Source organism: Primulina huaijiensis, chromosome 6, assembly GCF_012295235.1.
Source record: "Primulina huaijiensis isolate GDHJ02 chromosome 6, ASM1229523v2, whole genome shotgun sequence".
Lineage (NCBI taxonomy): Eukaryota > Viridiplantae > Streptophyta > Magnoliopsida > Lamiales > Gesneriaceae > Primulina > Primulina huaijiensis.
Window position 1 is genome coordinate 2,139,035 of NC_133311.1, and position 14,006 is coordinate 2,153,040.

General features: G+C 34.1%; 1 protein-coding gene across 6 annotated transcripts; it reads left to right on the forward strand.

The window, feature by feature from the left end:
• Positions 1-1,391: 1,391 nt before the first annotated feature.
• LOC140978977 (paired amphipathic helix protein Sin3-like 4) lies at positions 1,392-14,006 on the forward strand. Of its 6 annotated transcripts, none has more exons than XM_073444287.1 (23): positions 1,393-1,580; positions 1,775-1,959; positions 2,510-2,665; positions 2,767-2,953; positions 3,045-3,143; positions 3,235-3,408; positions 3,512-3,668; positions 4,053-4,189; positions 4,834-4,909; positions 5,233-5,510; positions 5,590-5,744; positions 6,063-6,190; positions 6,276-6,530; positions 8,803-9,468; positions 9,584-9,642; positions 11,568-12,191; positions 12,300-12,400; positions 12,501-12,639; positions 12,727-12,879; positions 13,012-13,175; positions 13,249-13,360; positions 13,473-13,669; positions 13,782-14,006. In XM_073444287.1, the coding sequence occupies exons 2-22, from the start codon at positions 1,886-1,888 to the stop codon at positions 13,638-13,640; spliced, it is 4,062 nt and encodes a 1,353-aa protein (XP_073300388.1). In that variant the 5' UTR covers positions 1,393-1,580; positions 1,775-1,885; the 3' UTR covers positions 13,641-13,669; positions 13,782-14,006. The 6 variants fall into 6 exon arrangements, with proteins under 6 accessions (XP_073300390.1, XP_073300388.1, XP_073300392.1 ...); XM_073444291.1 differs by having other exon boundaries at positions 8,803-9,198; positions 9,295-9,468; positions 13,473-14,006; XM_073444289.1 differs by having other exon boundaries at positions 1,392-1,521; positions 13,473-14,006.

The following is a 14,006-nucleotide window of genomic DNA, read 5'->3' on the forward strand; positions in this document are numbered from 1 at the left end:
TGCAGAATTTATAAGATATTTAAAAAAACAAGATTCTATAAGTGTCGGAAGATTTTTTTTTTATTTTTTTAAATGAAAATTAAAGGAATAAAAATAAGTTATTTGATAGTTTTTAAACTAATTAATAAAGTTAGTTCACCTTAAATTATAACATTTTTAAAAATTAAAATATGCCCACGGATTATTTTTTAAATTTAAACTATTCTCTGCAGTTTTTTCTTGCTTCAAGCTAGTTTTAATATTTATGATAATATTTTAAAATTATTTTCAATATAAAAAGATGTTAAAAATAACTATTTATGATATTTTCATAGTATCATATTCATTTTGGTATGATAATCATTGTAGGTCTTTTAACCGCGACACAAATGAACTCTATCAGTACTTACAATAATAAATATAATTTTTGCATAAAAAATAATATTTTTAATGGTTGACTCAAGTAGGAGATTTATTTCACAAAATTGACTTGTGAGATCTGTTTGCCTCCGCCCATAGTTTTTCTTTTATGTCTGCGGACCATGAGAAAGTTTTTGGCATTTAAACTTGATAAGACTAATATAATTTTGTCTGCCGACCAATTTACAAAATTAAGAGTTAATTTTGTAAGACTAATTCAACCCAATCGGATTCACGAAACATATTATTTTTATTGTTAAAGTATTATTTTTAACTTTAAATATGAATCTCATAGAAAAAGATTTGTAAAACAATTTAACAAGAGCTATATTTGATTAAGTTTACCAAAATATTAGTTTTTATTTATTTATTTATTTTCTATTATTATATAACACAATCGTCTCACAATTCAATTTTGTAAAACTAGTTTTCGATCCGACTCATAAAAAATATTATTATTTTATGTCAAATATATTACTTTTTATTTGAAAGGACCGGTACTTGAACCCATACACAATTTTGCAGGAACCCATCTTACCCCCAAATCAAATAATTGGGTCGAGTTTTTCATCAATGAGTTAATTAAGTTTGAATCTAATTTTTCATCATCGGGTCGAGTTTTTCATCAATGGGTTAATTAAGTTTGAGTCTAATTTTTCATCATCGGGTCAAGTTTTTATCTGGGTCGAGTTTTTCATCGCTAAATGGTTTGAGTATAATTTTTCATCATTCAATCAATTTTGAGTTGAATTTTTTATTTAATTATAATATGAATAAAATTATCTTTTTAATATGTTTTCAAAAAAAAAATTTATCTTTTTAATATCAATTAGAACAAAATTCTCTCTGTTCATTTTCTCCAGCGGAGCCTCTCTTCAGAAATGAACGAAATAACTTCCCAAAATTCCTCTTTCAATTAATTAAACACACACACAGATATATATATATATATATATATATATATGTGTATATGTATGTATGTATGTAAATATACGTACAATTCATGTATACACACACACACACACACGAACATCGTTTGATTCACTCGCTGAAAGGAAACTGTCTTCAGCTCCTTCATTTAAATATCCATTCTTTGGACGAGGCTCAAAAGATCTCTTAACTGTAATATTTCCGATACTTTTCGATTTTTTTTGCTGGATTATGTCATTATTATGATTCAGGTAATGTGAATTAGTATTGCGTTTTTTTGTTTATTTGCAGGATTTTTTTTTATTGATGATACGTGAATTTGGAGGTGATCTGCGTAGAGAGCTGATTGTATCACGTGGATTGCTGTTTATGCGTGTTAAGTAGATCTGTCTCTCTGTTTTTAATGTGCATAAGTTTAATGGTTTGATGATTTTGATTTTTGCAGGTTGTTTGGAAGATTTTTTTTTCCTCCAATTTTGGGTGAATAAAAGCAGATTTGCTTCGAAGATTGATGGAAACAATCAAAATAAAAGTAATATTTTTGTAGAGGATTAAGATGAAGAGGGCTAGAGACGACGTGTTCATGAATTCTCAACATAAGCGGCCTGTTATCTCTTCTCGTGCACAACCGTAAGCTTATTGTTTTTCTTGTTTAGTTTTGATTTCACTATTTTGTAAAGTTAGTTGATTGATTGTCGGTTTTCTTTTTTGTTTTTAAAATTAATGAGACCGATATTCCATTATCAAGCCTGCAATTTTAAATGTGGTTAGAAACGGTGGTAATCAATGAGTTGCATGTATTATGCTAGTCTTTGCATCATCAAATGTCTCAAAGTTGAGAGCTTTTTTACTCATGCTCTCTAGTTAAGGTTGTTTCGATGTTTTTGTTGGCCATAGTTATAAATCAAACGATCAGGTCGGTTTGAAGTATTCTTTCCTTTATTTGTACATCCACGCAATTGTTATGGTACCATATGTTATGGTATTGCAACTTTTCAGAAATAAGTTCAATTCTGATACCTACACATGTAAAATTGCCTTTCTTTTTAGGTGATGTAAGTACCAATTTATAGTCAAGAGTCTTTGCTGATGTGATATTTGTAAATGGCTCAATATCAGTTTTTAATGGAGTATTTCTATGTTCTTATTTATTTGAAACTTTTACTTTGGGATGATGAAGGCCGGGCCAAGCCCAGATGGTAACACCAAGCAGCACACTGAGGCTGACAACAAATGATGCATTGACGTATCTGAAGGCTGTGAAGGATATTTTTCAAGACAGTAGGGATAAATACGATAATTTTCTTGACATCATGAAAGATTTCAAGGCTCAAAGGTGGAAAACTCTGCTTTCCTTCTTGTTTGTCACTGTTATCCAGCTATTCAGATTCTGTAAGTGTAGTGTAGTTATAGTCTGTTTACATGGTGTTTTTGCAGAGTTGGTACATCTGGTGTTATATTGAGAGTGAAGGAATTATTTAAAGGGCACCAACACCTAATTTTGGGTTTCAATGCTTTTCTCCCCGTGGGATATGAAATCACTCTTCCTATGGAGGATGAACCACTTCCAAAAAAGAAGCCAGTAGAGTTTGATGAAGCAATCAACTTTGTAAACAGAATCAAGGTTAGCTGCAAAAAGCATTGTACCACTGCAGTTATCTGCTCTGTACTTTTTCGATAGAATTCAATGTAAACCTCTTCTGAATGAATTGCAGACTAGATTTCAAGGTGACGATCATGTGTACAAAGCTTTCCTTGATATTTTGAATATGTACAGAAAAGATAATAAGTCAATAACTGAGGTTTATCAAGAGGTATTTCACTGTAATTCATATTTCTAACTTGTTAATTACATTCTTAAAGAGTGAGAATAATGACATTTGGGATTTTTAATTTTTTTTGTAGGTTTCAGTTCTTTTTCGGGGCCATGCTGACCTACTTGTAGAGTTCACACACTTTCTACCAGATACTTCAGGTGATGCGTCTGTCCAATATGCTCACTCTGATAGAGATTTCATACCACCACGGGATGATAGAGGCTCTCCCATGACCATAGCAAGGGCAAATCTTGTTGGCAAGGTAGTTTTTTTGTGATTGTGTTGACATTCATTAGTTATGGTGGTGTTCTACATTTCTACTCACTTGCTCAAAAACCTGTTTTTCACACGCTGTTGATGATCAGAATGTTGATCACACTGATTCAGATCAGTGGAATTGGGTTGAAAAAGTGGAAAGAAAAGAAGACGGAGAACAAAATGAGTGGGAACGCGAGGACAATTTTAGTCATAAACGAAAATCTGCTCGCAAAGATGATTCTGCAACAGACCAGGTTTACCTAGGTAGTTTAAATTCTGCAAGCTTTGTTCCTTGGTAATTGCATGTCCAGGGAAATAAACTTAATCAATGTCTTCAATTTGTCTGCCTATTGTTATAGAATCGATTCATCAGAACCATCAACCTTAACTAAGATTATGTTTGTATGACTTATTCTTGTATATCTGTTGAATCTTAATTAGTTTTGTTCGAACTCCAATTGATATGCTCGTAAGAATATTTTATATGCTTGTAGGAATATACTTATAATGAATAATATTAAAGCTTGTTAACTGAAAACTTTTCATTTCACTTTCTGTTGCAGAATAATTGTTGTCCTGAGGGGATTAGGATATGAAATTTAAATTAGAGAGATTCATTATCTCTAAATCATGTCAATTTATTCTCAGGGGTGCAGGAGCCAGTGTCATCGTTCTGTGAGAAAGTGAAGGAAAGATTACAGGATCCAATTAATTACGAAAAATTTTCAGATTGCGTTCGTTCCTACAAAAGGAAGTTCATCACGTCATCTCAATTTCGTATTCTGGTGATCTTCTCTTGCATTCATTTTGGCTTTTTTTTCTTCACATATGACTTGCAAGTGTCTTTTTACTGATACGTTCTGTACAAGGGTATACAGTATAACCTTTTGCCCTTTTCTGTTATGAACAGTTTGTGCTGTTTCCAAATTATTGTGCTTTGTGATTAATATCTATTGCTTCCAATTGATTCTCACAATTCTTTCTTTTGAGACCCCATGAGAATAAGTACCCTCTGAAATTACAAAATCTTTTATGTCCTGCATGTTCCTTGAGTTTGCAAGTTGAAAGATGTAGAGCCAAGTCATTCGATAATTTGATGCTCCATTCAGTAGAAAAATGAGTTCGAATTCTTCTGTAGGCTTGTTCTGTAATCTTAGATCAATTTAAATCTCAACTTGTTGATTTTTGATTATGTGCTTACTTCATTAATGATTCTCTATGTTCTCCTCACCACCCCTTGTCAAGTCTACACCAATGGCTGTCACTGTTTCTCTGACTGCACTAAACCTGTGGTGCATGTTGTCAACAACCACAAAGAGGACTACCAATGTTTCTTTTGTGATTTAAATTTCTATTTATTTTTATATTTTTAATTTCTGTGATGTCCTTGGTTACGGTCACTAATCTTGATAGAATTTTTTGGCTTCAGGTGGCTAGTTTACTAGGGAGTCATCCAGACCTTATGGAAGAATGCGAAGATTTCATAATTTATGTTGAGAAAACTGGTAAATATGTGACATTTGGTTTATCTTTAGTACTCTCTGACTGTGCCCCAGATATTTGTGTGCCTGAAAAAACTTTCTAAAGTGTGTCTCTGTAAAGGTTTTTCAGTATGAATGTACTAGATATATTGTGTGGAACATATTTAAATAGATTCGTCGTTGATCCTGATAGTGGTTTAATATGTTAAATATTTGTATGGTAACAAGTTTTCTGAGTGGTATTGCTAAATCGGACAAGAAATAACTGGATAGAAGTCTGTTACACATATAGTACCTCAAGAATGATGAATGGCATGTATCGTTGTAACCAATTTAGATAATTTCAGGATGCTTGGGGAACAATAAAACTATTGTTAGATCTTTAAAGGTGGAAGATCGAGATGCATATGATCATGATGGAGAAGGCATGGATAAAAACAAAGATCATGATATCAGAGAAAGTGAGAGATATGATAGGGGTATTGCCTTTAACCCTAAAGATGTTTCAGGACACAGGATGTCTTTATATGCAAGCAAAGATAAGTTGATGGCTAAATCAATTCATGAACTTGATCTCATCGACTGTGAGAGCTGCACCCCAAGTTATCGGCTTCTTCCGCAAAATGTAGGTTTATTTATTTAAATGTCCACAATGAATCATCTAAATATTCAACTCATATAGCATTGCCATTTCCGTAAGACAGTATCCGATTTCATTAGCAAGTCATAGAACAGAGATTGGTGCTAAAGTGCTGAATGATCGCTGGGTGTCTGTCACATCAGGAAGTGAGGATTATTCATTCAAACACATGCGGAAAAACCAATATGAGGAAAGTTTGTTCCGTTGCGAAGATGATAGGTGTGGACTTTCTCATGAGCTCTATTGTCCCCACTTTATTGAAATTACTTCCATTTTCCTTCCACAGCTCTTTTTTGTTTTCTTTTCTATGTTGTCACCATTTGCTATTCCATGAGTTTCTAGTATAGGTACATTTATCCTTGCGTAGTAGCTTAAACTGATACTATAAATTTCACATCTGAAGTGTTAATAGATTTTCAATAACAATTGGTGACTGTTCGGAGCTTCGTTTACTCCTTTTTCATTTTCTATATTTGAGATGAATATTGGTCCCTCGTGTATTTTTTTTCATTTTAATTTCAATTGGCAATCTGCCAGGTTTGAACTTGACATGTTGTTGGAATCTGTGAACGCAACAACAAAGCATGTTGAAGAACTCTTAGACAGTATTAACGTTAATACAAGTATGACAGACAGTTCATTTCGCGTGGAAGATCATTTGACAGGTTCAGCCAATGAGTGCCTGATGAATCCTCAAATATACGCCTTGCAATGATTTAAAGTTCATTTCCTTTTTTCTCCTCGTTTCAGCTCTTAATCTGCGGTGCATTGAGCGTTTATATGGGGATCATGGGCTTGATGTGATGGATGTATTAAGGAAGAATGCATTGCTTTCCTTGCCAGTTATATTAACCCGGTTGAAACAAAAACAAGAAGAATGGGCAAGGTGTCGTTCTGAATTTAATAAAGTTTGGGCTGAAATTTATGCGAAGAACTACCACAAGTCACTAGACCATCGAAGCTTCTATTTTAAGCAGCAGGATACAAAGAACTTAAGTGCTAAAGGTAATATTGGTTAAATTTTTTTGACTTGGTTTCTTATCACATTTTACAAGGCTATCTTTTAATCATTCTTTGTTTTATTGTATGATGATTTCAAAATTACAATTAAGTATTAGAAAAGTATGAAAATGGTTCTACGTGGTGACCAGTGAATAAAATAGAAATTTGAGCCAGTTTTGTTTTCAGTCGTGGATGATGCTTTAATGATTGGAAGCATCTTACACAATTTTATGATATACATACTTTTGTCCCTGATTACTATTTTATTGTCTTGAAATTTCATGCTTTGGAAATTTTATGCATCAATTGAAGATTTGTTGGATTTTGGGGGAACATTGTGCTTTCTTGACTGTGTTATTATGGCATCTTTTGTCTGTTTAATTTTGTAACTTTTGCTTTGTGTCTTTACAAGTGATGGTGTTCTCCAGTTGCCATAAACTTGATACGGTCTACTTCTTACTTGCTTGTTCAGTCTGCTGGCTGGAATTTTAGTGTTTATTGCTGGTGAAGATATTGTTTATCTTGAGCTTTCTGGACCGGGCAGGGTTCTTCGCATATGATGACTTTCATGCCCACGTTTTTTATGATATTCCTTTTTTGACCTTCATTTTCAGTTTAATTTTCTCATCGTTGCTTTAAGCCACATGCCTTTCTTGTTTGTTGTTCTTAGAATTTGTCATTTAATTCTCTTCTTCGGTTTTCACTTTCATCACCTTCTTATTCCGGATTCTCCTTGCGGCGTCCAACTTTTTTCTCATTCCCCTTCATTTTTGCTCACCTTGCCTGGTTTCACCAGATCCCTGTTTCATCATACATGTCAACACCAGTCTCCTTTCACATGGATGCCTCTGAGTCATTAATCTGATTCTGGGTGCCTAGAGTTTCTCTTTTTTTCTTCCATTATTTGTCTTCTCATTCTGTTTGATTCTGAGTTCCTTTAATGCATAACATAATTTTTTTTCATATAAATAATTTTCCTTTGTTGACTGAAGATCAATTTTTGAAATTTAGTAAAGATCTAGACACTGACTTGGCTTTTTTCTAGAATTTAGGTTTGTTCAATTACCTGTATATGGATCTGAAGCCTCTTGATTTCTCGCATTGTTACTTTCTTGTGCTTCTTGTTAACATTCATCAAAAGTAAAGGTTAAAAATTGTCTGTGTGGTTTCTGTAATTATATTCAAAAAATTCTCGGTCTGAAAAATCCCACGAGTCTGCCAGGAAAAGAACTTTGATTCCGAAGAAAAACAGTGTTAAATAAATTATGCCCGCTCAATTTCGAATTTTGATTTTTCACCCTTTTCCCTGAAATGACAAATGGCCAAAATAATTATGAGAAATGTGATTTCAACAAGTCTGACTCCAATTTTTGTTTTTGTTTTTGTTTTTTTGTTTTGTTTTGTTTTGTTTTTGTTTTATCTTAGGTTGTGCTAGGACCGATAGATTTGAGATGATAAATTTCAAATTTATTGATTTCAAATTCCTTGACTTGCTTGCTTGTATGCAATAAATTGAAGTAAATTTCAAATACGCTGCATGTCAAGTTATACAATTTCAAAAGTAATTGTGATGGATTTCAAATACACTCAAAGAGATGTCATTTAAAATCCACAATTGAAATTCTTCCCCAAATCAAATCCATAATCCGCAACCTAAATACTGGACATGGCTCAAATTTTTTTTTCATTTCTTTCCAATCTACCCACTAGCTTTTCCTTTTAAAACATGTTGCATCCATCATTGATATTGCAGCCAACGGAAATGAAAACTCTACAGATAGTTTTGCAATTCTCGAAGATTGATCTATTGGTATTTAATATTATCATAAATTCATAATAACAACAAGATTCATACCAACAAGAAGTCATTTGGATACCTAATTGAGTTTCCTTTGGTTGCTTAGGAATTAGTTGGCTTCTCTCTCTCTCTCTCTCTCTCTCTCTCTCTCTCTCTCTCTCTCTCTCTCTCTCTCTCTCTCTCATGTGTGTGAGTGTATTATCTCTTCCCGTAAAATGTTGGTCTGAGTTTGTACATTACACAAGTTTTGAATTTTATTTTCCTCCAGGTTGATTTTTGGCTGCCGCATTACAAAATAAGTAATAAACGTTATTTAGTCAAAGTTGTTGGATTTCTACAATTGATAATAGAGTCGAGTCGGAAAACATTGACTGATTTCTCTCTCCCCCTCCCTGTGTCTAACTCTATCTTTATTAAAAGCTAATACCATGATTTTTAATGACCACACATTTTCGTTGTGATTTTCTCCACATTCAGTATTGTTAGCTGAGATCAAAGAAACGAGCGAAAAGTACCAGAATGAAGGTGAAATGCTTCTCTCAATTGGTGCTGGATATAGGCAACCTAAACAACCTCATATGGAATTTGAGTATTCCGATCCTGAGATCCATGAAGATCTTTATCAGCTCATGAAATATTCATGTGGAGAAGTTTTTACACCTGAACAGCATGCCAAAGTCATGACAATTTGGACATCCTTCCTTGAGCCGATGCTTGGTATTCCTGCCCGTTCACACAGTATTGACTCTGAAGATGTCAAGCATAGCAATTATGTAGCCAAAGATGTGGCAGATATTGGTGTAGAAGTGAATGGTAGTCCTCTTGGTAAGGCAGCTTCAGGAAACTGCAAATCAGTGGACCTGTTGAAAAATGGTGCTAAAAGTATTCCGACTGAACAATCTAGCTCCAGCAAAGAGCAGATGGAAAATGGTGGTGATGGGGTTAATATTGATGGTTCTCCTAATGCAGATTATTCCTCTTATAAGAGTGACGTCTGTATTGCATCAAAAGATGCAGTGATGCAGACTGATTGCAGTATAATTTTTGCCGTGTCAGGGGCAAGGAAACAAGCTGGTGTCTTTGAGCAAGGTGCTTCTGCCGAAAGTGGCATCAACGAGGAAAATACTTCAAATAGGAAGAATGGTTTATGTTTAAATCTTTTCAATTTGTTGTCTGGCTAATCTTTTTCTTTTCGTTTGAGATGTATTGTGAAATTTAAGGCAACTCTTAATTATTGTGCTCTTTGCTATTGCATCAGGACCTGATGTTGCCAATTCTAATTATCCAATAGTGGCAATGCTTAGCGAAGAATCACAGGTATATGAGATTTTTGGGTGAAATGACTTCTAATTATGAGCAATCCTTCTATAAGTTTGGCTTGGGCATGATTATTTGGTATTTGACATCTATCACCTTTGCCTTTGTCTGGTCGCAAGGAAATCTGATGAGGAAACTAATTAGATTTTAGAGAAGATAATGTGAAGCCAAAGAAAGATGTAGGACAGTTATGTTCTTCACATCTGTTTCAGAAAATTTCCTTTCAAATAATCCGGGGCTTTAAGAAAATTGTGAGTTGTGAATATAGTACTTAATCACATTCAAATATATTTAATTATTTGCATAAAAATGTCGGGGATATTATATGATTGTTTTGGGAAAATGTTATATTTTCTGCTCCTCAACATGAGAACAGGAAACTCAAAATATCATACTTGCATAAATGCATGTTCAAGTGAGTAAAATGAACATGAGAACAAAAACATACAAATGCATACTTATAAACATACAGTGATGTAAAATAACGTGGCCACATATTATAAGTTGTTATTGATCGGTTATGCAATTATTTGAGATATGTTAAAATTTGAACTAGAAATTTGTTGTGATGTCAATGTTTAATTTTAATCTTCAATTTTACTGGAAAGGTGGGCAATTCCTTACTCCAGCTTCAGAGGAGCATCTGTGCATGAATCAATAATAACTCCTCAGTCAACTGAACTAACAAGAAGATACCACCTACAAGAAGCAAATGGATTATGTTTCCTGATATTTATGATAAATAATTACTCGAGTTAGCTTAAAAGTACTCTAACAATAAGGTAGAATCCTATACCTTTTTTCGATTTCTTCCATAGGAGTGAAATGAAATAATGTAATAAGATGGCATAGAGCTGGAGAATCCTCGGATGCAGAGAAATAATAAAAGACAAGAAAGATCAAATGGCATAGAGTAAATTGAAAGGGCAGGGACATCGTCTGGCAGAGTAGAATATTGATCGATCACTTGAATTCATATTAGGGGGACTGGCACTGGCAGTTATCTTCCAATCTAACCATGAAATAACTATAATATCAGCTCTCCCAACAGTTTGTGTAATCTCCTCCTTCCCCTCCAACCAGAAGCAGGTTTTGGATCAAATTTCAATTCTCTCTTTTATGTATTACTTCAAAAAAAAAATATTGCTTTAGGAATTTTTATGAATATATTGCTACTTTACAAGGGCAATGGGTCCATGTTTTGTTACCACTATAACTTACTCATCCCTCTTAACTTCCTGCGCTATTAACTTTTGACTAATTTGGATATGTTTTTTTCTTTTTCATCTATAAGACATAGCTGCATTAAGAAGACATTCATGGTGGCTGAGTATAAAAGTTTTGGTTAAGAGGCAAATCACTTGACAGTTTCTAAGTTGTCTCACCATACTGTATTTGATGGTACATTTGCAGCTGGGCTGAGAATGTTGAAGAGTTGTTAGATCAGAAAATGGAAATGATTTTCCTTGGAGCTCTTACATGCACACTAAAGTTTGGTTATCAGTCATTTTAATATTTTATCAATGAGAGAGTGATCTTTTTGTTCAATTGAACAAATTACAAATGTTTGTTGCATCTCGTCTTTTAACTTACCAACAATCACTAGCAAAACGGTCAACTTGTAAGGTGAACATAATTTATTTCATCACCTTAACTGGTAATTGAATGTTACTAAACAACGTTTTACCATTTTTCTTTATATTACATGAGATATAACTTCTCCTCTAGTTTATAGTTGACAAATTAGATTTCCATTAGCTCAGAAGCTATTAGAACATGCTTTCTGGCTTTTGTAATATGCTGATTAATCTTTCTGAACAATGGCGAACCAGATTCTGCCTTTGAGCAAATTTTGCACATGTTCCCACTGTATTTTTAGTTTTGTATCTCATTTCATTTTTCTCTGTTGCCTGATGATGCTACAGGATGATGGTAGTACAAGACCTACTTCATCTTCAACTAAGATGGTGCACAAAGAAGTCAAAGCTCAGAACTGTAATGAAGAAACTGAAGGTAGCACTAAAAGTGAACGAGAAGAGGGTGAATTATCTCCGACAAGAGATCTTGAACAGAATAATTTAGCACCATTTGAAAATATTTGCACCGAAGCAGCACAAACCCCTTTTGTAAGGGGTGGAAACACAAAAAGAACTGAAGAAGAAAACTGTAACAAGGATGCTGAAGAAACTGGGGCTAATGCTGACGATGAAGATGAAATGAGTACTAAGGGCTCATCAGACGGTGAGAATCTCTCTGAAAATGTTGATGCTTCAGAAAGTGAGTCAGCTGATGGAGTTGAGTGTTCCCCTGAAGAGCCTGATGAAAATGGAGAACATAATGAGAATGATAGCAAGATTGAAAGTGATGGAGATGTAGGCGGCACAGTGAATGCCCATGACACTGAAGGGCTGACGGCATTTGCTGATCGTTTTTCACAGAATGCAAAACCACTTACAATGAAAATACCCGTGGGTTTACTGGGAAAAGCCAAGAATTCAGAAATTTTTTACGGAAATGATTCCTTCTATTCATTGTTCAGGCTTCACCAGGTACTGTGTATCTATATATAGGATGGACATATGCTTTTTACAGGGTTCTTCGGGGCGTTTTAAGTAATTTTTACACCCTCTTTTGCACCGATTACACTAATTTAACAGATGTTGTATGGAAGAATGCATAGCGCCAAGCTGCACTCTTTATCTCCTGAAAATAAATGGAGGACTTCAAGTGATGCGAATTTAACTAATTCGTATGCTAGGTAGTTTATCCAGACTTTTTCTTAGTTTTCTTTCGCGGGAGGAAGCACATTAAACACCGTTGATAAATACTAAACTTGAAATTCTTGCAATTTGGCGCAGATTTAAGGATTCTCTACACAGTTTACTGAATGGCTCATCTGATAATGCAAAGTTCGAGGATGACTGCCGTGCTATAATTGGTGCTCAATCATACATCCTTTTTACCATTGACAAGCTGATACATAAACTTGTCAAGCAGGTGATTGGAACATATTCTTCTTTGTCCCCTACTTTGTCTTTGTAATTGTTTCTGCAGTTTGTAACCTATGTACCTTGGTATTTGCAGCTACAAACGATTGCAACCGAGGAAATGGAAAACAAACTCCTCCATCTATGTGCATACGAGAGATCCAGAGATACTGAAAAAATTTCAGATGCAATTTATCATGAGAATGCCTGTTTTCTTATTCCTGAAGATAACTTGTATCGAATAGAATGTGTAAGTTCATGCCGATTTTTCGTTTTGTTTTTCAATTGAAATGTTGGTAACCTGATAAAACTATTATTTTCATTTTATGAATAAGCCTAGTTAAATCTACAATCTGATAAATGAATATGCACTTCATTGCAGTTGGCTTCTCCAAGGCGTCTAACCATCCAGCTCATGAAAAATGAGAATGATAAACTTGAAGTGACTGCTGTCTCCATGGATCCCAGTTTTGTCACATATCTGAATGATGTCCTCTTATCAGTTCCTCCAGAAAGAAAAGAAAAATCAGGGGTATTCTTGAAGAGGTACGATGTGGCTGAAAATTGTTAAATTACGTGTTTTCATATCCATTTATTGATCCTGACATAAAATTTCCAGAAATAAAAGAAAATGCACGACTGGAGACGAGATTCATGACGTGCAGAAATCCATGGAAGGACTTGTAATCTATAATGGCCTGGAAAGTAAGGTGGTTTGCAATACATTGAAGGTAATAGTTGTTCCAAAATTCTAAATGTACTTTTATTTCTCATATAATTATTTATGCAAATTGAAAAATCTTTAATCGTTTGCTAATTTTTGTTTGGCTTGGCATGCTTTAGGCGGCTTATGTTTTAGACACAGAAGACTTCCTCTATCGGGCAGGAAAAAGGAGGAAGATTTCAAATCAGAATGGCTCGTGCACTGATGCTGTCAATGGAGCTTCTGATGGAGTTTCCAATGGGTATTCTCACAGAGTCAAACGATTTCGCAAGTTGATGTTTAATTGATAGTCTATACTTTTCAGGGAAACGTAAAAGTATGCCTTTCAATTGTTTATTTGTATTTCTCTCGTTCTTGGTTCGGTTTCAATGCTCCAGTGCACTGAAGTTTGCACGTATTAATGGTGAATGATTTTATTCGACACACAGGTGCAGGAAAGGAGTAGATCCCAGAGAAGTAAACTAACTGAACTTTCTTTTATAGTTTCCAGATTAATAATGAAGGCAGTGAAAGGAAGTAATTTTAGCACCACATGTGTCAATTTCAATCTAAATTATAGAAATGTGTTCACTTTCGTGGAGTTGTATGTTTTGTTGGGGGTAACAGTAACATGTGCAGTTGTATGCCATGTTTTTACTTAAAATGAGTTTTTA

What these genes read in the sequence shown, in the direction of transcription:
- LOC140978977 (XM_073444289.1), top strand. Translation starts at nt 1,886, where the DNA reads ATGAAGAGGGCTAGAGACGACGTGTTCATGAATTCTCAACATAAGCGG. An exon ending in ATCTCTTCTCGTGCACAACC is followed by an intron (nt 1,960 to 2,509) that starts GTAAGCTTATTG and finishes GGGATGATGAAG; the next exon opens with GCCGGGCCAAGCCCAGATGG. An exon ending in CGTGGAAGATCATTTGACAG is followed by an intron (nt 6,191 to 6,275) that starts GTTCAGCCAATG and finishes TCCTCGTTTCAG; the next exon opens with CTCTTAATCTGCGGTGCATT.